Source organism: Buceros rhinoceros, unplaced genomic scaffold, assembly GCF_000710305.1.
Source record: "Buceros rhinoceros silvestris isolate BGI_N320 unplaced genomic scaffold, ASM71030v1 scaffold34055, whole genome shotgun sequence".
Taxonomy (NCBI): Eukaryota; Metazoa; Chordata; class Aves; order Bucerotiformes; family Bucerotidae; genus Buceros; species Buceros rhinoceros.
In genome coordinates, this window is record NW_010415173.1 from 1 (window position 1) to 27,350 (window position 27,350).

A 27,350-nucleotide genomic window follows, 5' to 3' on the forward strand; every position below is an offset into this window, starting at 1 on the left:
TTTAAATTAATATATTATTTTATTGTTCCAAGTATCATTTCTGTGCTGCTCCCTTACAGCAACCATCTCTGTAGTGGGATTGTGATCATTCCTGTGCACTTTAGGGAATTCACGTTATATTAATTGTAAATAAAAATTACCTATGATATTTATTATAAGCTCTCTTTACTTTTTAGTATGAATGTGATGTTTGCAAGTCTTCATGCTAGTGGCAGTCAGAAATCAAAAGTATGTATTCGAAAGTTAGGTTCGAACACTCTGAAAATGGTTTGCTGGAAGTCAGTTGTTTGTGAATTCGTACTGGTTTTGGTATTTTCAATCACTGTGTGTTTTCCTTGACACCATGGCACCTTCCATGCCCAGCCTTCCCAGGGTACAGAGCAGGAGAAAATGGATTATGCCCTCAACAATAAAAGGCGAGTCATTCGGCTGGTTCTGCAGTGGGCTGCTTTATATGGAGATTTGCTACAAGAAGATGAAGCAGCAATGGCCTTTTTGGAGGTACAAGGAATTGTATCATTGTATTGAAGAGTACCTGCCAAGCAAGATAATCTGAAAGCCTGTTTCCAGTCTGTAGAATTCTCTTATGAACTAAAGAGAAGCAGGTCATTTCAAAGTGCAAACTCATAACTCTGTTTTCTCGGTTTCAGTTGCAGACAGCGTACACACTACAACAGTGCTTGAACCATTGTCAGCCTCTGGACCTCTGAAAATATCTGCCAGAGTTGCAGACCCCTTTCAAAGCACTGCATGGGTAGATTGCTTTATAGCAATAGACAAATTTTCTTTTTTTAGTATTTTCTTGTGAATAGTTCAGAGGCTCTACAGGTTGAACTGGGGGGCTGTTTATGCCTGCCTGAGGTGCGCAAAGAAGGAGCTTGAGCTACGACACCAAAAATCCTTTCAGTTTGAATGAAAGCTGTACTGCAGCCTTTGGAACAGGATGTTTGTGTTCAGAACCCTTCAGATCCCTTAAAATCATTTCATTCCTTAGGCATTGTTTGTGAGGTCATCTGCCATATCATTGTATTTCTAAGATAGATGCACTGCCAGTGTTGTGTTAAGTCATGGTGATTGCCATTGTTATTAGATACTGCGCTTATGGAACATGTTCCCGTACGTTACTGGCTGAATGGAATTTCTTGGCCCAAAGACCTTAAAACTCTATCTAAGATAAGAGTTATCAGAGGGGAATAGGGAGGGGCCTTAAGCATGAAAGATGTAGAGCAAGTCCACATGGGAAACCTTTTCATAACAGACAAGCTTTGGAGACAGACGTAATGTCTTTCATTAGTCCAGAAGTTAGAGAACAATTATGAGCTGCAAACACAAAAATCCTTCTTTGGGTCAGTTTTATGTAGGTGAAGCAGGAAGAGGTTTGACTAGGGTTTGAAAGAGTGGAATAGAGTAGCTGAGAGTCAGCAGCTCAGTAGCAAATGAGCCACTCACGGCTACAACAGCAGCAGGCAAAAAAAAAAAGTCATGCCAGATTATTTGTGAATTTTACAGTCTTTATCCTTGATAATCTGAAAATGAATTTTTTCACAAGCAGTCAGTGGTTACACAGTGAGCTAAGGAGCCTCATCAGGCTTCCCTTCTGCATATGTAACTCTTGCTTTAAATCAGCTGGAGATAAACAAGTAGAAGTAATAGAGGGCTGGGCCCAGCATGTGCTCCTCTGTGCAGATTATAATTCGTTATAATCATTAAGCTATCAGAAGTCATCTCATAATCCTCTATCCTGAGTACTGCTCATTTACCCCTATAGTTATTTAAAGACTGTTCTGTATCATTTACAGGAATTTTATGTATCTGTATCAGATGATACTAGAATGATTGCAGCACTAAAGGAGCAACTTCCAGAGCTAGAGAAAATTGTAAAGCAAGTGTAAGCAGAGTTTTTGCTTCTTTCTTCCCCCCCACCCTTTTTCTCAGTAAATAGATGAAGAAAATGTATTGCTTACATCTGTTTAAAATCCGATCTATGTATGGCACTCAGTCATACGAGACTGAATGTTTGCATGCAAGCTTGTTTGGATGAATGTCTATGGCCTTCGCTTTCCACATCATCCTTGTGAACACCAAACACTCATTAAAAGGTTGACAGAAGAACAAGAAATTAAATACACAACATTGAAACTAAACTGGGTGCTTATTTCAGGCTTATGTGGACTTTATACAGTATTTTCCCTGCTTTGGTCATAGATGGTGTAATCTGGTCTTTTTGTATATGCAAACATGAATATATTGATATTGTAGTTTGACAGGTGGTCTATGTTCAATAGGTGATTTTGTACACAAAATCTTCCAGGTGATATATAATTATATATTCTATGCTTTACCTTTTTATAGTTCCGAAGAACCTAAAGCATCACAAAAGAAGGTAAGATAATTTGTCCATTTTCTGAAGTACAGTTTCATCCTAGCAAATCCATAAGCATCTTCTCTTTAGTAGTCATGGATATATTAAAACAACACATTGAGAAATAGCTTTTAACATTGTCAAATTTTGCATTGTCATTGATAAGAGATCAATTATTGTTCATATTTACCCCATAGTGTTTCTTTTTGCATTAATGTGAATCCCGATGATTCATTTTCAGCACAAAGTTCTTCTGCAGCTGTTCAACACAAGTGATGACAGAGCACAGAAACGCCAGCCTATCAGGGGCAGTGATGAAGGTGAGGGCTACTCTCACCTGCATAGTTTTCTTAAGCCAATGAGATTTGCAGTAAATTTGTTTCTCTCCAAAAAATGGTCTAAAAATAAACAAACGTACGTACCTAGAGTTTTGAAACCTGGCCTGAAACAAACTTTGCTTTTGCTAGCCAAACTTTGTCCATCATTGATTTGAAGTGCTCCCGGTCTTTTTCCTTAGGTACTTGTGCTATCAAAACTGTGCTTCCTCAGAGGAAGCTGTAAAAAACTTTAAAATAGGGAATGAACAAAACAACTGAGAAACGGGACAGACAGTGTCCAGGCAGGTAATGCAGCATAATAAATAGTGGGTGCCGAAGGTCATGTTTGAGCCTCTGCCTCCCCTACATAGTTTAAGCTAACATCTACAGCTGTTCATTTGCAAGACAGGAGTGGAGCAGATAATCAGGCCATGCAACCCTGCCCTGTGGCACACAGCCTAGAAAACAAATAGCCCTGTTGCTGCCGTTTGATTCTCTGAGGAGATTAAGGTAAAATTTACAGCAGTGTATCAGATTGTAATTTTCAGTTGTACTGGCTTTTCATATTGTCCTTTACTTCAGGCAGGTTAAAGCACTGCTATGTGAACAAAATCCTGAGCTGCTGATGAGATCTGTTCATTGTAAACAGAATACATGCCCCTTAAAACTCATAAATCTGAGGATTTCTTTGCAACTGCTAGGGCTCTCGAGGGTTGTTTTTGTGCATATTCATTACAGAAAATAGCTTTTGCTTCAAGGTGTTTGTTAGAAAAGGATAGCCCTTGCTAATAAGGAAACAGATGCAAGCTCATATAACTGAGAAAGCTGGTGGCATAAATCAGACCAACAGAAGAGACATTCAAAAGCTGGAAGTAACTGTGGTGAACAGCAGACATCCTGCCAGGCATACAGCTTCTGTTGTCCATATCACTGTTTGTGCTAGGTCTGCAGAGTAAAACAGTTGTTGCTGCCGGGGAAGTACTTCTTCTTGTGTCTGTGTGGACAGGCAGTAACTGCCCCTTTCATATGGCTGCACCTTTCTCATTTGTAGGGCAAGCAGCACACTGAACATGAATGTTCTGTGAAGTGAATCCATGGACAGCCATAACCCCAGGGGCTGCTTGGCTTGGCCTGACAGCTGAGCTGACGGAATATTTTGCTAACTTCTGCTTAAATTCATGTCACTTTGGGCTGCCTTGCTTTTTGCAGGCTAATGCACTATCGTATTGATTTCTAGGCAGCCAGAGGCCTGGGTTCCTGTATTACTCTGTGATGCAATTTGTATTCTACACTCAAGTGTATTCTTATTGTTACATTATCTTCCTTCATCATCTGCAACATTCTTGATTAAGCAATTATATACTTGCTTGTAAAAACCAGGTTGCAACACCAATTTAAGTTCTGATGGTAACCAAAACTATTTTCAAATCTGTTTTGTAAATAGGAAAATTATTTTCCTGTAATTAAGAGAGTTTGCAACCAGTTTTCCTGACTCTAAAAAAGAAGTGTTGATTTAAAATATAATGTCTGGAACATGACAATGTGCCGGATTAATTTGGCATCCATAAATGATGTAGAAATACTGAAACACTAGTACTTCATGGTTTACTAAAAACTCTGGGAAATCAGAAGTTTCTATAGTAGACATTGTAGAACATCTGAGGAATGGGGAGCTATCAAAACTGTAGTCATTTATTGCTGCTTTATTTGTTTCATATGTAAGGAGTGGTTACAGAAGTGAAAGTAATTTGTACAGTAAAGTCTTTGTGTTTGTTACATGTGGCATACAAAGTGCAATCTTTTTTTCTTTAGTTCTGTTTAAGGTGTACTGTGTAGACCAAACCTATACCACTATCCGGGTGCCAGTGTCTTCCTCTGTGAAGGAAGTGATCAGCGCAGTAGCAGATAAACTGGGTTCTGGAGAAGGCCTCATCATAGTAAAGATGAGTTCAGGAGGAGGTACTGTATTTGCATCATCTTAAGTGCTTCTCAGTTCCATGAAGCAGAATGTCAGGAGGGATTGGAAGACTAATTCAGTCAAGGCTTTTATATCCACGGGCATGTGTGGCTGGTAAAGGTTCTGTCTTAGAGACAAGTCCTTTTGCTACTACAGGCACAGACTGGAGCTCGCATGGGAGTCAGGAAAAATGGAGAAGTTTGTGTATCTGCATGTTACAGAGCAGAGCTAACCCAGGTTTCCTTAACTGTAAGACTTGTAAGAGTTTTTTAACAACAGAAGTAGTAGGCAAGCATGGATAATGTCAGGCTAGACATATGAATCAGCAACAGCAGAAAACACCGCAGTGCAGGCATTGCAGTAGTGGTCAATACCATTCTGGCTGCTCAGACCATGCCAACCACTACTGAGCAACTTACAGCCAAGCCCGCGGACCTAGTGTTCACAAAGGGTCAAAAGTCAAACCCTCGCTATAGGCTGTGGAAATGGGAGAGTAACTGCAAGGTGAATTCTGTTGCAGAATTGATGTTGCTGAAGAGCTCTGGTTGAGCATGGCTGCGTGGACACACACAGAGCTAATGAGAGCTGTGTTGGAAGGCATTTTTGCAAACAGTGATGCCTGCCAAAACCAGCTCACTTCCTGAGAACTGACACCAAGTGGTTCTACTTTTTGCAGTTGCAGCAATTTTTTATTGTCAGATTTGCTGCCAGCCAGCGCATGCTGGAATAGGCTGTTTTCTAAGTTACTTCATTATCTTTTCTCTACCTGTGATGTGATGCTCTTCTAGAACTGCCGTAATGAGATTTGAATACAGTTGCATTTCATGAACCTTCGTGTGCAGTTACTGTATTCCAAGGCAATTTCTATGAAGAACAGATCTCCAAATGCTTACTGCTCAGAGGAGAATGAATGGAGTCCCTCATCATGGCTGAATTTTTGCTGGCAGTTTCTAGAGATGGCAGCACAGGCTTCTTCACCTGTCTGTAACAGTTTGGGACTGGGATTCTATTTTTATATACCAGTTCTGTAGGAGACCGGTTTGGGCTGGGCTTGTTGTCATATTTCTCTGATAAAGAGGACTTTGTCCTCTATTTTGTATCCCAGACACTGGTTTACTGTGCAAAATTTGTTCTCAGAAGGGTAATCTGTGCAGCTTTTGAATCAGTCCTGCTGTAAATTCTACATATATATAATAAACAGACTTTTGTTTCATGTTTACAGAAAAGGTTGTACTCAAACCTCATGATGTTTCAGTGTTTACAACTCTCAGTGTTAATGGACGTCTGTTTGTTTGCCCACGTGATCAGTTCGATTCTTTGGTATGTATGCATGCAGTTCTCAGACAGTTCAGTTCTTTGATTTAATTGAATGCTTGGCTCCTTTTGCATTATTGTGCTTTAGGTAAAAACTACTGAAAAAATTCACAACAAAGGGCTGGTCATAGTGCTATGCAATGAGCCCTGAAATTAAAACAAGGTAATGTTATAATTTCCTAAAATAGAGCAGAAATCCATCTGACCCACACGATGGCACTTGATCCCAGTATTCATGTCACACTGAGCACGCAGGAAAGGCTGAATATGGTCACTAACACATTCAGCAGTTTCTGATTACAGAATCGTCTCCTCAAGGCCACAGGGATATATTCTTGAAGAGAGATGTTACCAGTTAAAGCATTCTGGAGACTTGATTCCAAAGTAAATTCCTTCAAGTCATTTTTGTCAGCCCCACAAAATACCGTGTCAGAATCTCATATGATTCTAAGTAGAATCACAGCAAATATTCCTGGAAGAGAGTATGTTTTTTCTTAAGTGGAATTGTTCATAAGTACTTACAGTTTATACAGTAATTCTAACGATCTGCATGGGGTCTGCTTTTATAGAGTTTGATTTGACTGTACTTTTTGTTCCTTTTATTTCATTAAAAACAAATGTCATTGCCAAGTCATGTCAGCATGAACTCTATTACCCCGAGCCTTGTTTCAGCCTCCTGTATGCTTTTAACAAGCCACTTAGTATGTATGCCTGATTTCTTTTATAGATATGGTAAAATCTATGCTTTGCTGCTGCTTTCAATTTAGTAACCAGGGAATGCACATCCAGCATGCTGTAGTTCCATGCAGAGATACCTCTTGTTCAGTTTATTAAATTCTGGTATTCCCTTAAGGTTAATTAATCCTGCCAAGTAGATACCCTCATGGGGCAGGCTAATCTAAAGCAAGAGTGTTGCATGAGTACAGCTGCACCAGGTACTTTTATATGGCTCAGCATTGTCTGTCTAGACATAGCTTTGGCAGCAAATTGTCATGATTTTCTGTGCCTTTTCCTATCATGGATCAAGTACTCAAAATGCTGATAGGAGCTCTAAGATACAGGGCTGCAATGTGCTAGTTTTCATCAACTGGACTGACTTCAGTAGGAATTAGGGAGAAATACTCAACACCCTTGAAAAGGTTCTCAGCACTGCATAACAGAATACATCACCTTACAAGCAGCATTTTTTCAAAGAGGTATCAACAATAACATTACAACCTTACCTCCCTCCCAGCTTAATCCTTCGATGTTACAGTTTCTGGCTGCTGCCTGTGCATGTACATTTATTCACATTACACTTGGCAATTCCCATATGAAGATTGTTCTGGGTTTTTATTTTCAAATATGCAAGAGTTTACATCTAAGTGTTTCTTTCCTAGCCTTGAAAAATAAGTGTTTGTTGTGATAACAGCTATGTTGTGTTTGTCGCCAAACTGCGGGGAAAAGTCCTCTTTCAGGCGATGGAAAATTCTCTTTCCACAGATTTCCAAAAATTAGGGTTTTCTGCACAAAACTGCTGTACTTGTAATTCATACTCAGTCTTAAACTAAAGACATTTGGTATTTGTGCAAATCCCAATTCAGATGAATTTGCAGGCTGTCGTAAGGCTGAAGGCTGTCCTGTTTTTTTTTTAACATAATACTTTGCTTATATACATTTTTTTAAAAAAATTATAGATGGAGCTTTGAAGGTAATAATGCCTGTTCAGCTTAGTACATTTAAATTAGTTTGTATTACAATCGTATTAGAAACAGAAGTTTTCCCTTGAGTACAAAGCAAGAACTCATACAGAAATAAAGCTCTGGCATCCTGTGTGTTACTGAGAAAGTGATTTGATGCATTAATCCACTTTTTCTATTGGTAATATAATATTGTTGTATAAAAGGGGATTCATTCAGTAAGTTCATTTTTTATATTGCAGTATGTAAATATGGTCTGTTACTCTTGCGGACTCTCTTGAGTTTATACTCAAAAAGGAGCCTGTTGACAATTCCCCGCTCTGTAATTATCTTAACAAAGACCCGATGAGAAATTGAGAAACTTGTAAGTGAACTCTACTGCCCTCTCCTGGAAAAAAAAAAAAACAATTAAAACGTCGTTTCACAGAAAACCTTACTGATGTAACGTATTATTTGAATTTGCAAGAGGGTTGTTTGCTAGTATTTTAGCAGCACTGACCCCTTTGACCCCTAACAGTTTGACCCTAATACATAGAACAGAATGCTTCAAATATGACTTGATCTCCAGCCATGTTTTAAATCTCTCTTTAATATAAGATTTACTTGTGTGCAAAACTACAGATCACATTTATTGGGTGGTATTAAAGTGCCTTTCAAAAATATACTCGAATGATTTATAGGATTCTTTCTTGTAAGCATGTGTGCATATAATTTCTATTAGCATAGCCAGGAGTTTTGCAATCACAAGTGCATCCCTGTACTGTCAAAGAGAAAGTATGAGGATTGTTTTATAAATGATCAGAGGATCTTGCAATCACTGTAGATTTCTGAAGTATGCCAGATATAATAATTCTCATCATTAAGACCAGTAATTTGCCAAATTATTTGGCTTGTGCTTTGTGATCTAGTTATTTGTGTATGTGAAAAAGGAAACTGATAACAAAAGTTTTGTGGAAAGACCTATGCTAAACAAACAGACATGCTTTTGTTAGCACAGTGTGTATTGAATTTTTTATATCTGGCTTCAAATTTTAGAACAATGCTAAAAATAACAAACTGAGAACAGTCTGTTTTGTTTCCTTTCAGTGCCTCTAAAGAGCTTTCAGAATTTTCCTGACTGTCCTGGGCATAGTGGATTAAAATTTTGCACAGGGCTTCTCATTTCCTAGTGCTGGCCTGTGGTTAAAAGTGAATTTCATTTTTACTATTAGAAGCATGCTTAGGAAAGTGGTCACACTGGAAAAAAATACCAGAAACATTACGGAAGAAAAGCATCAATCATGCAAGTTAGCATTTCTAAAATATCTTTATACCATTTTTCCATTTGTAGGCACCACTACCGGAACAAGAAGGACCGTCAACTGGTACAGTAGGAACATTTGAACTGATGAGCTCCAAAGACTTAGCACATCAGATGACGATTTATGACTGGGAGCTCTTCAACTGTGTGCATGAGGCATGAGGATTTAATCTATTTAGCTGATTAGAAAATGTTTAGTTGTGCATTGAAGGTCTGTGCATTATTTGCAGAACTTCTCTAACTTTGATTTTCAAAATTACTACAATAAAGGTATCTACAAGTTTTGAAAATATAAGGCTTCCTTAATGTTATAGGCAGAACGCAAAAACAAAGTTAAATTTCTCCTGAACATGTGCTACTTACTGAATTACTTTTGTATGTTTTAAGGTATTATGCTATTTATACAGTCTGTAGGTATGCTTTTAGTATGCCTCAGCTATTATCTACTGGATTTGCAGCCTGAATCCTTGTCATCTGTACAGCAATAAACGTCAACTTCACATGAGATGAGATTTCTAAAAAAAAATCCCAAACTGTTTTCTTTTTCCTAGCTGGAACTGATCTATCACACTTTTGGAAGGCACAATTTTAAAAAGACCACAGCAAATCTGGACTTGTTTCTACGAAGATTTAATGAAATTCAGTTCTGGGTCGTCACAGAGATTTGTCTTTGCTCTCAACTCAGCAAGCGTGTTCAACTGTTAAAGAAGTATATTAAGATAGCAGCCCAGTAAGTATACAATCACCTGTGAGCTGGAAATGAGGTTCAGTATAGTCAATTTGTTGTTATTTTTCTTTTCAGACAGAAATTTTTATTTTCAGACAGTAGAGGTTAAAACATTCTCTGTTTGGCAATTCTGTCCATTTACTTATAGGGCTGTACAGAACCTTGTTAATACATATTATTCTTTCCTGTCCTACTCTCCACTGCTCCTTGATCTGTGATCTCTTAGAGCCATGTTTTCACATCAAATTTGTGAGTAAATATATTTCAGTTCATTAGAAGAATCCTTCATTTACCCTTACATGCATTAGCAAATACTAATATGCAAATTAGTAAATATTAACAAAACTGAGCATTCATTTCCCTGAGAACAGAAGTATTTCTGGTGCTGTTCAGGAAAACCATACTCAGAATTGCCTCGAGTGCAAAAATCAAGAGGGGAGAGCAAAGAGATGTAGTACGGAGATGTCAAGTTTCATGTGACCTTGAGCCTTCTTGGGATATTTTTCCAATACCTTTATTTAAAAATCCGACAATATGAATGTTCTTTTTGGTACTAACTGCTGGGTCTGAGGTTGGATCACAGGCAATTCTTGCTGTCTTCTATTGTTTTATTCATATTAAAACTTAAACTCTTTGGAGTCTTCTTGTCAAAGATGTCAGCCGTGAGTCCTTATCACTGAAGTCAAGGGCAAGGGAGTGACTGGCTTCAGGAGGGAAGAGGGGCATGCACTTGCCCTGCATAGCTACAGGTTTTTTATCACTGCTACCTTCTTCCTTCCTTTCTAGTTCGTGGTGTATTTATTGCATTCATGACTGTCTGAACAAACTGTTTGCTGAGTGAGGAACTGCCTGTTCAAGTGCATGTCTACAGCTTCAGGCACTGTGACTAGAGGCACAGTATGTCTTACTGAACGGAGAAGATACTACTTGCAGTTAAACCATGACCAAACTTTAAACATAAAGTTTAACTTTTTTGCATGACTAATTGTAGTTAGGATTAATTGTGTGAAGAAACAGATTACTAGTAAAACTGTGATGCGGCTTTCCTCCCAGTTAACAATTCCACATAGCTGAAATCAATGTTGACATCAAAACTCTGCACCAGTGTGCCTCACTCCGCTGGGAAGGGCCCACTCTGCCAGTACTGACTTCCTTCAGGGAACTGCTTTGGGTCCTCCAATCACATTACAGTTGGTCGAAGCTGAAGATTTAAAAAGTCCAGTAGTGGGCATGCAGGATCAGGTTTATATTCAGAACAGAGGATAGAATTTACTTCTTTAGTTTCTAAAAATGTATATACTGCATATTCCATTGCCATTCCGCAGAGCAACACTGGGAAGCAAGCCACTAGTCTGGCGGGCTCTGTCCAGGAGAGGGCAGTGGCACCCACACAGAGATGCCTCAGGGCCTTTTCTAAACCTAGAGGCATGAAATGGGAAAATGTTGAAATGTGGTAAATTAAGATAGAATAGTAATTTCCATAAACACTTGAAATCAAGTGTTCTAAAAATTACAGTTAAAGATCTCCTTAATAAACTGCCCTAGCCTGTGGGTTCCTCAGTGTCATGGGTTTAATCCTATGCTATTTACAACAGCTTGACAACCTCCTGTTTACTTCCATGTTTCTGGTATCACTACAATGCTAAAAATAAATAGCTAAAAGCGGTCTGCACTGCTGAGTCCTCTTTGTCTCCTAAAAGCAGAGAAATCCAAAGCACAAGATTTTCCTCTGTGAAAACCGAGCGGGCAGGTTTAATTGCAGCTGCTGGAAAGGCGCTGGGAAGTTTTGCCAGGCTACTGCCCTCTGTGCAGCGCTGCCATGGTAACAGGTGCTACAGCATGTGGTGAAACAAACACAAAGTGCACCGAAGTTAGACGGGAGAAAAAGCCAAGGAATTGGATCAAAAGATGAGGGCCCAGGCCTTGAAGCATTATCTTTGAGGAAGTTTTGCTTGTGAAGATCCCTGAGACCTAACGAGAACTTTACGCTACCTAGAAGTACTAGACTCATTAGAAAAGTGTTTGGGGAGAACAGCTCAGGGCTGCACTATTAGTCTTAGGCATGACTGGTGGTAACAAGATGCCTTGCACATACTGGTTTTCAAAGATAACAGTTACTGAGAACCCTGTTTCAATTCTGTGATGGGGAGCTCAGACGCCATCGCAGAAAGCACGTCATTTTGTGTCTGTCCCCCCACCGTGCACCCTGTGATGTGTGCTCCCTGTCTGTGTGGGCAAGTGCTGGCTCCAAGTGCTGTGCACATGTGCTTTCAGTTCCGGGAGCTGTTTTTGCCTTTGCATCTGCTGGAAAAGGATGTAGAGGTTACCAGGTTCATCCCTTTTCTCCAGACATTGTTAGGATTAAACTTTCAAACAAAGGGGAGAAACGAACTATATTTCCTACAGTGAGTTCTTCCCATATTAATTGTATTAGAAAAGCCTTCTAGGATGTACTTGCACATACTCTTACGGAAAACCACAAACCCAGTTTGTATATGTTTCTTCTTTGCAGATATATGCACAGGCTATTTAGAAGCTTCACAGTGGTCCTTCATCTGGAACTGAGCTCTTTAGTGTAGAGGCTGTAGAATTTACATAATATTTAGTGTAGAATGCCGTACTACATCTAGATGGATTTTAACAGGGCCTTTGTCAAATTACATTGCTTAACAGTGTATTTGGCGAAACTTTTCCCTTTGAAATGAAAGATAGATTCAGATTACATATTGCAGATACATTCGCAGCTGCCTACTATGTTTGAGCGCTACTGCTGTGTAATTACTTTTACCATGCCACAATTTATTCTCAATGTCACAGGCCGTGGACAGATATTCCGTTCTGGATTTAGTTGTACCTGGGGAAGAAATTATCACTGACAGCCTATCCCGGCTGCTTTTCATTCTTATCTCCCTTCAGATCCACTAATGAGGCACTCCCTGACCTGCTCTAGTCAGAATAAGTTGGGGTAGCTTTAGCATTTCAGCTTATCTTCACTAACCTTGCTCACTGCCCCTCATCTGATGTGGGAAAATTTATATGAGAGGCTCTGTCAGAAGATCCAAGAGGGCAGCAACCTCCAACAACAGACCATCAAATGGGAGAGATAATTTTTTCACACACTCAGTGTTCACACAGCGCAGACATAAGTGAGGCCCACATCTAAAGGCATCACCCACTCAATACATCAAGTCTGCTGAAATGGAGGGACAGAAAGAACAGCATAACAGTAGGGTAACATGGCAATTATGCAGTTGGACAGTAGGATGTGATGATTGTACTAATTTTGTCTGGAGCTGAGAATACCTCAGAGAGGCCAAGATCTTCAGCAATGAATTTTTAAAAATCTGAGAATTGTAGCTTGAATCTTGTGAACGTTTTCTTGGTAAACAGCAAAAGAAACAGAGACTGAGGTTCTGAAATAAGATGTTGGCAAATCAGTTGTGAAAAATAGCAGTTTATTTGCAGGAACCTAGCGTGACACAGATTTATGAGATACCAGCTTTGTTCTCTCTCTTCTCTTCCCATTGAGTCAATGAGCCACCCAACACAGTCCCAGCTGAGCAGTTGTGCAGGCTGTTTCTGTCAGATTGTGTCTACTCTTGCATGTGGTATATTGGATCTCCATAATACTCATTTACATATTCCAGTTTTTCCTGATAGGTAACGGAAGTTCTCCTTTGCACTAAGGATGAAGGGTGACCTAGAGCCCCTAGTGCCCAGAACCTCTTTCATGATGCTGTTAACAAATGGCAATTCGTTGTTTGAAACATCCTAAAGAGGTCCAGAATCTACAAGTACTAGTTAGATATCATAGAGAGTGAGAGGGGTCACTGAGACACAAGTATCTCTAGACAGCTGCTCTTCTCTCTTTAAAAAGACTTAGTGCCCCTGTAAACTGCTATGAAGATTGTCTAGGGACAACTTCCAGCATTCAGTAGCTGTTCAGAAACTGTCAGCAAGTTCTGCAGCAAATCAGGTTGTAAATCAGCTGCTTCCACTGTTTCTGGTACTCCCTGAGTCTGAATTGAGCCCAGTTTCAGGACTTCTAAGACTCATTTAATGTCCTTGCAGAAGCTGGCACCCTGTGAAGAAGCAGGAAGTCATTTTAAGAGGGAGGTGAACCAAGCCTCCAGAGTGCGGTGAATTACTCATGCATTGGTGAAGAGGTGTGCCACAGGTGTGGAGGCCAAGGCTGCCCAAATTCAGTCGCATCTATGCTAGATGCCTGGGTTCAGCTCTCGTAATGTTGTCATGTGTACTTCTGCCCTGACTGATACATAAAACTTAAAACCTGACCCTTTGTCTTTCAGCTGTAAAGAATACAAAAATCTAAATTCCTTTTTTGCTATTATTATGGGACTGAGTAATGTTGCTGTGAGTCGTCTTTCGCTAACATGGGAGGTAAGTCTTACCTAAAATCCAATTCCAAGATGTTTGACTGGGATTTGTGCTTTTAGTTAGCAAAAACATGACTTGGGTCTTTCTTACTGATAAAATTAGATCTACTCATTCAGTTTGTGGGCAGAAGCCTTTTAGCTAAGGCAGACAATTTTTATTTATTAAGGCAGTACACCCACAGATGTGTTGAATACCCACAAGTGGCTGACAAGACTAACAACAGCAGCTTCTATTGATGAGCTAAACTGCCCAACAGGATGAGTGAGTTAGCCAGTTAACCTTTTATATCAGCCCATCCTCTGTTTGACTTTACTGATCGAGTGAGACCACTCCATAGATACTTCTCTTAAATCCACCCTCTGTTTATACATTAGAAATGCGAGTTTCACCTAACCAGTTGTGGTGTGTTCTGTGACGTGCATTATCCTGCTTACTATCTGTTTGGTCTTCGTTCTCAGAGCTTCCACCTTTTCCTGTGGCTTTGCTCTTTTGTGAGTATATAAAAAGGGTCCAGTGTCCAGCAGGGTGAGGTAGGAAGCACATTACAGGAGTAGGATGAAGAGAGAAGGGGGAATTAAGATACAGCAATCTGAAGCGGGCACAGGGTCTAAGCTGGACAAGTACAGATCGTTTGTAGGTGTGGGGTATGAACCTGAGTTCAGAGAAATGTTGTCACGCTCTGGTTCTGTAAGGCAGTTTATCAAGAGAACCTCTGCAGCTTAATTTTTAGCCATATATATGTATATACAGAATACACTTTAAAACAAACATATCAAGGCCCAAGTTTTGCTATATTATCATGCATTTACATTAGTTTCATGCACAAATGAGATATTTGCAGGTGCAAATGTCCAATTATACCACTTATTTCACAAATACCTAATCTGCATGCATATGCAAACTAGGCTCAGAGTTGTTCACACACATCATTAAAAATTAGGCCCTTGCTGTGGCACAGTGTAAATATCTTGCTAGGGTACACACTCCAAATGTAGAAAATACTGCAAAAAATCATTTCTGCACTTATAAAGTCTCTATCAATTTTAATGTTACCTGCTGCCAGTAGTAGTCTGATTTAACCAGCAAATATAGAGAAATTTTAATTAAAACTAGAAAGCTGACATATTCTGAATGTGTATAAAACATTACTGTGGTCTCTGAAACTTATTTATATCATATCTTATAGGCCTTATAGTAAAATTATTTAAGATGTATAACATAACATGAGGGGGAAAGAAAATCTTTAGTAAAGCCCATCTCACCCCAGTCATTGCATGATCAACTGACCATGATTTATTTGTGTAGATATTGTGATCTAAAAATCTATTCATTAATTTATATACCAGAAAATGGTAGAGGCACGTGGCTGCTGGGCATGTCAAGAATTTGAGCAATAGTTGGTGATACATAAGCATAACAAAAAAAAAACCCCCGGAAATGCCCAGGCATGGATTTGAACATTGCCAGAGCCAGTTCATCATAGGTATGAATAATTAAGCTGAGATAGGCTATAATCAGGAATGTCCTGAAACCATTGACCAGTGAAAACTTACATTCTGAATTCAGTGTTTCCAGTGAGAGCCAAAGAAAAATCTGAATCTAAACATCCCAAACAAGTAAATTCAAGTTGGGGTTTCAATCAGGATCCAGGTTTCATAGCTGGTCTCATCTCTATTTATACTCTGGTTGCTAGGAGACATGTTGTATTTTAGATTAGCACATTGTTAGAAATATCTGGCAAAAAGACATTTTCCTGACTTAGGCCGTTGTAGAAGGAACTAGAATTTTACAGTAAAATTACCACATAATTTTGATTTAATTAAGGTTTGCCATTTTTGTTTTTATTGACAGAAACTTCCAAGCAAGTTCAAGAAGATCTATGCAGAGTTCGAAAGCTTAATGGTGAATAGCAATAGATCTTTTATTCTATGCACAATCTGAGCTAATTCAGTTTCTGAGTAACTGATTTGAATTCCTTGATTCAGAACATTTTATATGTCCTTGCTTGACTTTAAGAAGTTTATGATCCCATTTTAGAGCTGCTAAAACAAGTATGTATGACTAATAAATTATACTCTTAGGAACCTACTCTGAGAGAACTTATGTACCACTCAAAGTTAATCTGGGAACTCAGAAAAGCTTTATCACATGTTTTCCAATAGTACATATGGGCAATTATATTTTCCAACCTGGATTTTTCCAGGCAATACATTTTAGTTTTCAACTTATGCAAAATGGGATCTGCAGCTGCAAGGAGGAAGGAAAAATGTGTGATTCCTGTTGTGAATAATTTTTTTGTAAATTTTTTTTTCATGCTGTTTGGCATGAAAAATGTTTGTGTGTAGTGGCTGCATTCTCGTCCCATAAGCTGTATGGCAGAATGATAAAAGATGTCTTAGTTTGCAGATACGCTTTTAATGCCACAGGAGAAACTAAAGACTTTAATAAATGCCATGACATCTAAATGAATGCATGCAGTATCTCAATACATATAATACTACATATTCATATTTATTTGATTTCCCTTTTTTTCTTAAGGATCCATCAAGAAACCATAGGGCCTACAGACTAACCGTAGCTAAATTGGACCCTCCAATAATTCCTTTCATGCCACTACTTATAAAAGGTAAGCTTGGATGTTACCAGAATTATTAACTTGAAAGCTATTTGTCAAATATTTGAAGAGTAAGAGTAGCAGGAAGAAAAAGCAAAAATCAATCTCTGTGTGAGGTATGATCTTTTTCCATTATAAAAAGCATGACACAGATAAGAAAAACTGCTTTAGTACATCTGAATATCATACCTCAATTTTACTAGTCTCAGAAAAGCTGCAAATTAAAAACTAAATGTTTTCCTTTCATAGCTACTTTGATTTTTTGTAAGGGATAGATAAAACGTTCTGCTGTTTTGTATGGCCATGATTCACTAACGGGCTTTTATGCACCTTTTATTTCTATACAGACATGACGTTTACTCATGAGGGAAACAAGACATTCACTGACAACCTAGTAAACTTTGAAAAAATGGTATGTATGACATATTTGAAATGAAAATTTTAAAAGACCTCCCTATTCATCTCTTCAAGAGTGAACTCTCAACAATGACTTTCAGGGCTAGAGAAAGTGAAGGCAGGACCAAGAGCTGGGAAAAATAGTCTGTGTTATGTACAGCACTTGAGACCTCTGTGTTTCTGGAAAACCTCACAGAGGTGGAGAAGCAACTGATCCACACTTAGCTGAAATGTTTCCTAGGAGAGGCAGTAGCAGTGACAGGAAGCAGAGCTGTTAGAGACAATTTTTAACGGCCAGTTTGGGACCAAGCTGTGATTTTAACTGCTGTTCTTTAAACAAGAGTGAACTGCCTCAGGCTGCGATAGTTCTGCATTACTCCTCAGAGAATGAAAGAAGCTTTAATACGGAACGTGCATATCATCTTATTTTCTTCTTCCTTTAACATGTGAAAGGAGACTTCTGTGACCTGATTGCTTTCATATTGGAAAGGGGCATCAATGCTAGAAGATTAGATTAAGTTCAAACTTTATTTATTTTAAATCCCACACCTAAGCTCTTGTCATTTCAAATACCATTGTCAAAAACTGCAGGCAGGCAACTTTCCCTGGCAATAATCTCAACTGAAACTCAAGTTCTCAGCAGGGGAAGCAGTTTTCTTGGTTGCTAAGGCCATCTTCTTAATTAATGTGGTTCATGACACCTACATCTGCTCGTTCTTAGTACTACAGTAACCGGAACCACTCCATGATTATTTCCACTGCACTAGGGAGAAGCTTGTCTTAACTGCTGAGCACTGATACCACAGAGGGGAAGAAAGGAGGAGTTCTGGCTCTTCAGAAAACTTCACGGAAAAGTTACCATCACTCTGAGTGAATTCTTCTCATCGATTTTATTCTGTAGCTCCAGGACAGTCACTGTCCTAGGGTGAAAATACCTCTCTACTAAGCTGAGACTTTTTTGTGAGTAAACGCTAGTGCTAATCCCTGAGTAAGGGCCTGACCTTACTGTGCAATAATGACATTCTATAATTGCATATGCAGGCTGTGTTGCCATCTCCTTCCAAAGGCCTTGAGACTTCTACATGCAGAAAAAGACTTAGGGACTGCTTGTTTTAATTGGAGAAATATATGTATTTTAATGTAGATAGTAAACATTTTGGGGAACACAAGGGGATCTCGGGCTTGGCTGGAGCACCTTCAAACCAGGAGGGATGGCAGCTGTGTTGCTATAGCCATGGCTATATGCATGTTCTCCACCTGACCCGGCCTACTTGCACCTCTTGAGCTAGAAGAGCCAGTACATCTGCAGGCCTCAGAGCTTTATGCTTTAGGTTCTTCTTTGTGCCTGATTATGTGTAAAAGCCATTACAGGAGGCAGGAGCTCTCCTGTGAGCACTTGCCAGTAGCAGAAGTTCAACCCAGGCCTGCCATTTAGAAATGGTTCTGCACCACTCTGTACCACGGTTTGGCACTCCCAAAGCCAAGAGTAAATTGAAGCAGGTTGCACTGATCAGTATCTAGGATGCTGCAGGTTTGCCTGTTCACCCTGGTCTGCACAGTGCCTTATTTTCACAAGTATCTGTTCTCCAGAACATGGATCTAGTAGTTGCACCCAAAGATTTTCAAGAAAATTTTATACTGCATCAATGGAGTGTCAGCCAGTTTGATCCATAATCTCAGCTTTGAGCATTTCTTTTAGGAGGGGAAAGTGAGTATCAATTAATGTATTTTTGATGATATAATCAATAGCAATCAATATAATGTCTCAAGTTCCCCCACACAACAGAAAGACTAATGTTCTCCTTTCTCGGTATTCTAAACCTTTCTTCAGTTAGTGCTCTACCTAAAAGGTCACTCTGCTTTTTCTCCAGGCCTTGATACAAGCGTATCTATCTTTTGTGTTTTTAACATTCTTCATGGGCTATTCTGCATCCTTCTCTGCTGTTTTTACTGCTTCTCTCAAGACATAGCTCTTCAAAGCAACATATTCAGATTCCACCCACATAATTCATTCAAATCCTAATGTGGACCTGGCAGTTTTTAGCTTTTTGCGTGTGTCATCAGGTCAAGCAGAGAAGAAAATCCTACTGTTAAAACCTCAGTCGCTACCACCTACTTGCGTTAAGCTTACAACTGTCATATCCACACATAATTGCCAGATATTAGCTAGTGAAGACAAGACCACTCAGCCAGATAATGCACTGATAAATTCAGGTCTATTTTACATACGTATAAACTCAAGATAAATCTGTGATGTTATTCTGCTGTTTTCAGGAGAAAATCAGAAAACAGATTTCCTCGCAGAAATCCTGTCCTGTCATTTGATGTTTCTGCCTGTTCTGCTGCATGATATTCTGTCACAAGCAGATGGAGACACCTCTGAATATTGCTGGGACCCATGCTATTTCTGATCTGTCTGAAACATCTTCGTTCTCTGGAACTTAATTTCCTTGATTCATCCTAACTTCGATCCTTGCTTAAGTTTATGAATAAAAATACCTGGGTAGTTGCCACTGGTGGTGCCATTTGCCACTGGAGGAGGTGGGTCCCTCTGTCACTTGTGTAAGCACGGTGATGAAACTGAGAACAGCCTCTGGCATCGTGTCTGCATTCTCACCACAGAGCTCTGATCCCGACAGCTGATGTGCTGCTGACAACTTTATTCCTGTAACAGGCAGCCAAAAGTAGAAGTTTGATCTAGTGGCATCTTTTCAGCTGAAACAGCTTCCTTTAAATCTTTTCTGTTTCCTGATGTTTCTGTTATTATTTATGTTAAATGAGGCACCTTAAAACACACAGGAGCTGTCAGACAGTGTCTGAGCCAGGGGTTCCCTGAGTTCCAGAAACAGCGAGGCCTGGTTTCCTAAATATTGTGTTTCATGGCAGCCTGAGCTCTGCTTGGAGCTTTCCTCGTGGCTCGGACGTGTGGTTTCTTCATGGCTGGGGAATTCTGTGTCAATACGCTTTGTCATAACATAGGAACTTGTCCTACAGCCTTGTCCCTGAAGGAGATAGGAGAAGAGGGCACTTACACGATCTGTATCTCGTCCACAGTCATCTATTTTCACAGAAAATTGGTAGAAGCTTTCTTAAGTTTACAAACTCTGGGTTCTTTTTTTAAATTTGACAAAATTATCTAGAAAAGGAAGAGAAAAACAGACAGGTAGTGTCAAACCACATTAGCCTAGGTTTTTTTAGCAAGTCAAGCTAAAAAAGAAAGGGTCTCTGTCAATTTTTTCCCGCTACACTTTCCTACAAAATGATTTGACAGTAGTGGGACAACATCACTGCAGAGCTTTATCTGCTCCTGCGTTTGTAACTGCCTGCTCCTTCTTCCCCTTCCCCATCTCCTGATCCCCATGGCTGCCTCTTATTGGAGGAGGCTGTGAGGAGTGGAAGGGCAGGGACAGCTAGCCAGGGGAGAGAATAGCGTGTGTGGTAGAACACAACTATGGGTAAAGAGGGAAGTTTGTAAGCGGACCCATTTCATTTGTATAAGATGTGGGCAAACAATATCGAATGTGTCAAAAATAGTTATACTCTTTGTATTTGCAGTGTACTTGTGCTCTTCACTTGTGCCCTTTATTACATGAAGCAAGGATGTGGTGGAGGAAACAAGCATTTGGCCTTAAAATCCTTCCTGGAACATGTTATTTTTACTTTTGTCAGTAGGTAGACAGAATAACTAAATTACTGGTATTAGTAGTATCAGCCTTGGTAGTAGTATCAGGCTTTGCCTTCAATACCAGACAAGACATGGTTTTAGGCATGTATTGAAGGTCTTTTGTAGACAATGTGCAAGCTGTTTCCACCATGGTGCTGCTCAGATGTACCTTCTCGGTTGGCATAGACTCCATGACCTGCATCTTTTCTCCACTAGTGAGTTGAGAGTAGACGTTAGTAGTAAGTGTTGCTTTAGAAGACCCATCTGTCTAAAAACTGGAGACATACTTGTCATAGAGGAACAAGGAATGCATAGGCTTGTAAAGTTTTTTAAATGCTGTAGTTGTAGTTTGACAGGTTGAGGATATCTTGAGAGCTGCTGCAAAGATAAAAAGATGGCAGTATACAACAAGCACAGTTAGTTGGTGATCTAGAACATGCATTTGTCTATTAGGTCCATTATTTCCATTAATGACCCTCTTTTCAGGTGAAGCCCCCAAAGCTGTCAGTAGTACATAAATATATTCCTATAAACTCTGTGTGATTTAGCAGATACAGGGACAACCTATGTCTGCAGCACAGTACATGCCAATATATAATATTCAAGTGACACTGCTTTTATAGCTATATATTTCGAAAGACATTTAAAAGCCCTTTCTTAGAACTATGTCTTGCCAGGGAAAGAAGAGAGAGAAAAGTGAGGAAGTTCTGAGCATTACTCTCCTTAAGGACAGGAAATATTTCATACTCTTGACCGATTTGCACTATTTCCAAACCTTAGATGCATAGTCCTGAACTCTGACTGCCAGGACAGAATTTTGTATTAAGAGAGAGGGAAGATGCAATTTGGGAATTTTGTCAGTGCCATTTCTCAACTCATCAGACAGCCTGAACAAAGATCACTTTCCATGGCACCATCTCCATGTTGCACTACCCAGCATGTCTCAGAAATGGCACCTGTAGAGGGAGCAGAAGTCACGAGAGAGCTCTGAATTTTCTTCTGCCATAAGTGCACAAGACGCTGCCATGATGCCGGTCACTGATGCTTCTTTTTGTCAAGCCTCTTCACCTTTCAGGTGTGAAATGAGGATTAGAGAATCTGCACATATTGGTTTTCGGGTTTTGTGGAGATTAACAAAAGGGAATTCACACTCTGATCCTTATGCAAAAAAAAGGAAAACATTCTTTCATTTTTGGAACATAAAGATTATGCAAGAAGTGTGTTACTAAAGCCCTTACTAGTTTTCTATGGCATACATGAATATTTATAACATTTAGAAACCTGGGTTTGGAATGGATTAGAAGATAATGCGTTGGCCTGCTGCCACTATTCCAGACTGCGTCAAACTTGAAAGGGTATTGTTGTGTATGTATAGCATGGTGGTAGTACTGGTTGCTTGTTATATTATGCAGCTGATTCTATTTCAGAAAGATCCAAATTTAGGTTTGTATGGCTTTTTGATAATGGTCTTAGCACAGCGAGTAAACAGAGGTTGATTTTTGCAAGCATTAACTAGAGGTAATCCTCTATTTGTAGAAAATTTTTGAGGAGCTTGCAATTGAACTTCTATCTGAACATTTTCTCTGTGCATGTTTCTAGTTTTCTTGAATCAGAAGAAGGCAATCCACCTTATCTACAAGATTCAGGAAGGGAAATTCACTTTGCTTCATATGCCATTTGAGTTTATTTTAGACGGGAGCTCTGCAAGGATACATAATGCTCCAGAATCTCCCCTCTGGGTTGTGATGCTGTCTTCTGGTCACAGTTTTCTCCATTTATTCTGCTTTAACAGCCATTTCCGCATTTCTCTGTGTTTTATCATTGCCAGGATACTTCTGAACGCACAGATTGAATGAGATCATCCTCAGGAATAGGCAAAGTAACTTCTTCAAATGAAGCCTTTAAGCCAACTGAAGGAAGCCAGGCAGTTCAGTCTTTAACCAGAACTCATACAAGTTCATTGCCACTTCAGTTTTCATTGCCTGGAAATAGCCTGTATAATGAGAAATTCAGAAGTAGTGAAAGCTTTTAAAAAACTTCAGTATACGCATGATTTGTCTTTCAGTATAATACAGCATTTCAGTACTTGTTCTGAATGCTATGCTTTTTTTCAGAACAAATTCCCCAAATAAAGGAAAAAGAAAAGAGTAAAATGATTCCACAGAACATAGTTTTTTGATCAATCTAAGTTTTCACCTAAGAAGCTAATACTAAACTGATCGAACATTGAGTCAACAGTCTAGCTCCAAATATCATTATGAAATGAGGCTTCAAAACCTGAACATTTACAGGTATGAAAAATTAGGGTGTGTATTAACAATCCATCTAGCAAGCATATCAAGCAACACTATCTTCATAAAAATAAAGTGTCCTTAGCAAAGCTTTCCTGGAAGTTAGACACACTTGAAACTTCATCAGGTTGGCTGGTGCAGTTCAACTTTATGGTCTCTCCTTGAAATAGTTATTTTAGGAGAGTACTTTTTGAAATGGTATAGATCAAAATAGCAGCATCACATAACAGAGCCAAATATGAACCCATAGAGTTATGAAACATTCATGTTTACATGTTCGTGTTGTTTTGATTTTCATTTGATTGGGTTAGACTTGAAGAACCAACACTATAATATGCAATGTGTTCTGTCTCAATCCAGTATTCTAATGGGTGCTTATCTTTGAGTATTTGAGAGGTTCCATTGAAGTCAATGGGGCTTATTCACATGCTTAAATGCTAAGCACATATGAGAATGTTTGCAAGGTAAGTGCCTTAGAAAATCTGCCTAGTCGTAACGGCTTGAAGAGGTATGAAAACAAACAGGATAAAAAGTATTCTTACTTGAATTCTACTTATTTTCCATATGTAAATACATATGACTTTAGTAACAATTTAAGCAGACCCATGTTGAAATTCCATAGATCTTTTGGGAACTTGTGTTTTAGAATGGAAATGTTTCAGATCAGTTTTGGAATAGCTACATTTCATTTGATTATACAATGTGTAAACCACAAAAAATGTATGACATGTCAATAGTGTTTCTAATGCTGACCACCAGCCATACCCATTTTTGTATGCTCAGCAATGCATTATGGTGTCTAAGAGTATTCAGTAAGCAATGTATTACATTGGTGCTTCCCACTTCCGGAATGACAGATTTCACAAAGCTATTTTATTTATAACATCATTTCCATGTAAGGTTATAATTGTCTATGAATTTTGAGGAGCATATGCCCTAAGTTTTACTGTTTACTAGTAAGAAATACATCATTCCGTTATGTGAGGGCTTATAACTAGCTTGTTATTCTCACACAAATTTTCAAAAAGGTATGAAGCAGCTTGGTGAGAGTGTGCTGTGTTAAAACAGGTAGCTGAGTTGTAATTGTTGGACCACGTTCCATGCTGGAACAAATGTTGGACTGATTAGGAATAGTATTTCCCACCTCTGCTTTTTCTTAATCTAAGCAAAAGAAACTAAAATATATATATATAGGCCTTATAACAAAAATTGAATCAAACAATTTAGCTGAGGAATTCAGTTTTACTGCTGAAGTTTGGTTTATTTATATTATGCAGAACAACTGATTTTGCCCTTGCACTGTTGGGTGTATTATCTGTATGGTGCTAATCACACAAGCCAGTTAAAATTTTGCAGTCCAGAACTAAATCTGAAATGTTCTGCTTTATGATTACCTTAATCTCCGTTCTTAAAAACTATCGTAAAATAGCATCTGTCAGAGCAAAATGTATAGATTAGTATTTTCTTGCCTGAGTGAAATGATGGCTTATTTACTGAAGAGCGAGCACAGCCAAGAAGGACTGAAGTGACTTCTGCTTTTATTGTGGATTGCCAGTAGAAGTGTCCACAAAGAGTGAATCCACTTTTAGTGTTTGGTTAGATACACTATTTGTTAGGTGCACAAGGTAACACTAACAGGTCTGATGAAACTTGCCTACAGGGCCACGGTTCTAATGGTGGTCTTCTCACCTGTGAATGGAGCATACTTGCAGAGTCAATCAGTGAACATACACCCTCGCGTGCTCATTTTACATTGTCATTTGCCAGGAGAGCTGCATTTTAAACTCCTGTGAAAGGTGAAAGCTCGTTAGTTGCTGAGTATGTTCTAGAAATGGCCTTGCTGTTATGAACTGATGATCTTAAAATTCATGTACACATATTCCAAGGTGTTCTACATGATATTCTTTTTACTTTTTAATGTGGGAAGATGGTATCTAAGAAACGCACATTAAAGGAGCTGATTTTCTCTCTTATTTAAGGCCTTTTACAGCATCCAGGCAAAGGAAAGGGTTCTCTGAGCACATGTAAATTACACTCATGCTCATTTAAAGCCTGTGTAAATGCAAATCACACCCTACATATAAGGGTATCAGCATTAAAATTATATTTTCATTCATGTGACTGCTTTTATTGGCACGTCTTCACACTCAAGCACAGTTAGGTGCTTCGTTTAAATGATGATGAAATACAGTGCTTGTTCTCTGATTGCATCCCATCTTTTCTTTCCAGCGCATGATTGCCAACACTGTAAGGACAGTGAAATTCTGCCGAAGCCAATCTTTCAGTAAGTGTATTACAACATCTGCACAGCCAGCATTATCATCAGTAGCTACAGTAATTACAACTAATTCTATGTATACCAGAATTCAAAAGCCTGTTTTCCAGTGATTCTTCCATGTGTGGATCCTCTAATGTTTCCTAGGGTGAAATATCCTTCAGGAAGCTCTAATAAACACCTTCGCCTCCATCTCTTTTCTAAGCATGTGAAGGAGCTAAATATCTGTGAGGTCTCTCCACACCTGTCAAATTAGAATTGGTTGAAATTAGCCACTGGGTTCAGAAGTGGTTGAAATAGCAGACAGCAGCACATGGATACATGCAAGATACTTGCTTGGATAAACCCTGTTTTTGTAGGAAACCAGGCCGGAAGCCTGATGTTTATAAATTACATACTTGCATAAGGTGATGAACTTAGAACCTGTTAGCCAATATAATTACCAGAACTTGAGGCCACATTAGATGACAGAGCTGTATGATCAAACAGGCTTGCTCTGTGGGTCTCATCCCATCCAGATGCCCCACCGGTCCCAGTCACACTGGCATTTCCTCAGCATTTCATTCATTTTGCCTCACAGCAGCCTTTCTCTTTCCCAGAGAATGGAATAAATAATACAAAACAATATATTTGTATAAAAATAGTTTCATTCTATCTGGGTTGAAGCTTAACGCTAGAAGATGAAGTTAAGGGAACTTTCTTTTTTTCTCCCACCATCAAGGTTTTTCTGGCTGTATATCTTTTAATGGATTAAGCATTATGAGACCTCCACATAATTAGAAATGGAAGTGGGTTTTCACTACACACGATATATTAAAATGTCTCTATATAGATGTACCTCATCTAAGTCCCAAGTTTCTTGTGTGTATATTTATATATAGCAGATGCTTCAGTGTCTTTCCTTTAGAGAAGCTGAAGTTATGTAACACATCCTTCATTAAAGCTGCTCACTGTGAGGCTGAGGATACTCAGATTTTAACTCTGTGGTATTTCGTAATTGCTGGAGTAGGTATAATGTGGTTCTGTTAAGTAATGTAAACAGGCTTGCATGCATATAAACAAACACGAAGCACTACAGTGTAACAAATACTGAATACCAAGCTGGAAATGGGAATATTTCATGAAAAGAGGCTTAAATCAATTATATAGTTTTGAATCTGTGTGAAAGCTGCTGGTTCAAAAGCAGATGGGCAGCTTTAAATCATACTATTTAGCTATATCATTTATAGCTATTACTGGTAAGGTGATGTCTGAAACTGTAACCAAGGGCCATTAATTTGAGCAAATGTAGCCAAGGATACCTGAAAGAAAAAGTTAATTTGTGAGGGTAGTAACCAGAAAGACTATCAGATATGGAGGAAGGGTTTCAAAGAGAGCAACTTCTACATGTTTTCTTTTTAACTCACCAGGATCTGGTGTTTCCTGTGACACTCTGTAAAGAATTATGCGTTCTGTTCAGGCATTTGTTCATTTAAGTGTATCAATCCTACATCGTTTCTCTTTCACCAGATCCTGACGCAGCCCTAACTAGTAAGAACCACCAGGATGTTCGGAGCTATGTGCGGCAATTAAATGTGATTGACAACCAGAGAACTTTATCACAGATGTCGCACCGACTAGAACCGCGTCGAGCATAAACATTTGAACCGATGATAAGAAATGATCTTTTATCCTGTCAGGGTCACTTGTTAAGAACTTCACTTTCTCTGCAACAGCACTGCCACTACAAAAATAAGCAAAAACATATTCTAAGGTCTTAGGCCACGCACAACGCACCAACCTGTCAGAGAACTTTGACTGAGGAAGGGTTTATGCACTGTAGCTGTACAGGTGGCCGTGTTGTGAACTGTTAATTCATCCTGAAGTGTAGTAAATGATTTCTCATATACATAAGAAAGGCAAAAGGTTAAATAGAATAGTTAGTGAAAAATGCACAAAAAGCTTCTAACAATTCTAAGGGAGGTGGTGTTATTCTCCCTAATTAAAAGTCTGTATTTGGTGATTTATTCTCCAGGTTAGGACCAAAACTGGTCATCAGTTTAGCTTGCCCAGATAC

The 27,350-nt window shown here is 39.0% G+C and overlaps 1 protein-coding gene across 1 annotated transcript; it reads left to right on the forward strand.

Annotated features, from left to right (window-relative positions):
* Positions 1–342: 342 nt before the first annotated feature.
* Positions 343–27,350, forward strand: RAPGEF4 (Rap guanine nucleotide exchange factor (GEF) 4; the record flags this gene model as incomplete). The annotated part of the gene is made up of 14 exons (XM_010137322.1): positions 343–501; positions 1,800–1,888; positions 2,353–2,383; positions 2,604–2,682; positions 4,492–4,638; positions 5,859–5,956; positions 8,960–9,085; positions 9,481–9,659; positions 13,967–14,057; positions 15,906–15,956; positions 16,593–16,680; positions 17,016–17,080; positions 25,249–25,303; positions 26,804–27,350. Coding segments are annotated over 14 exons (1,386 nt in total), but the record flags the coding sequence as incomplete, so codon positions are not given.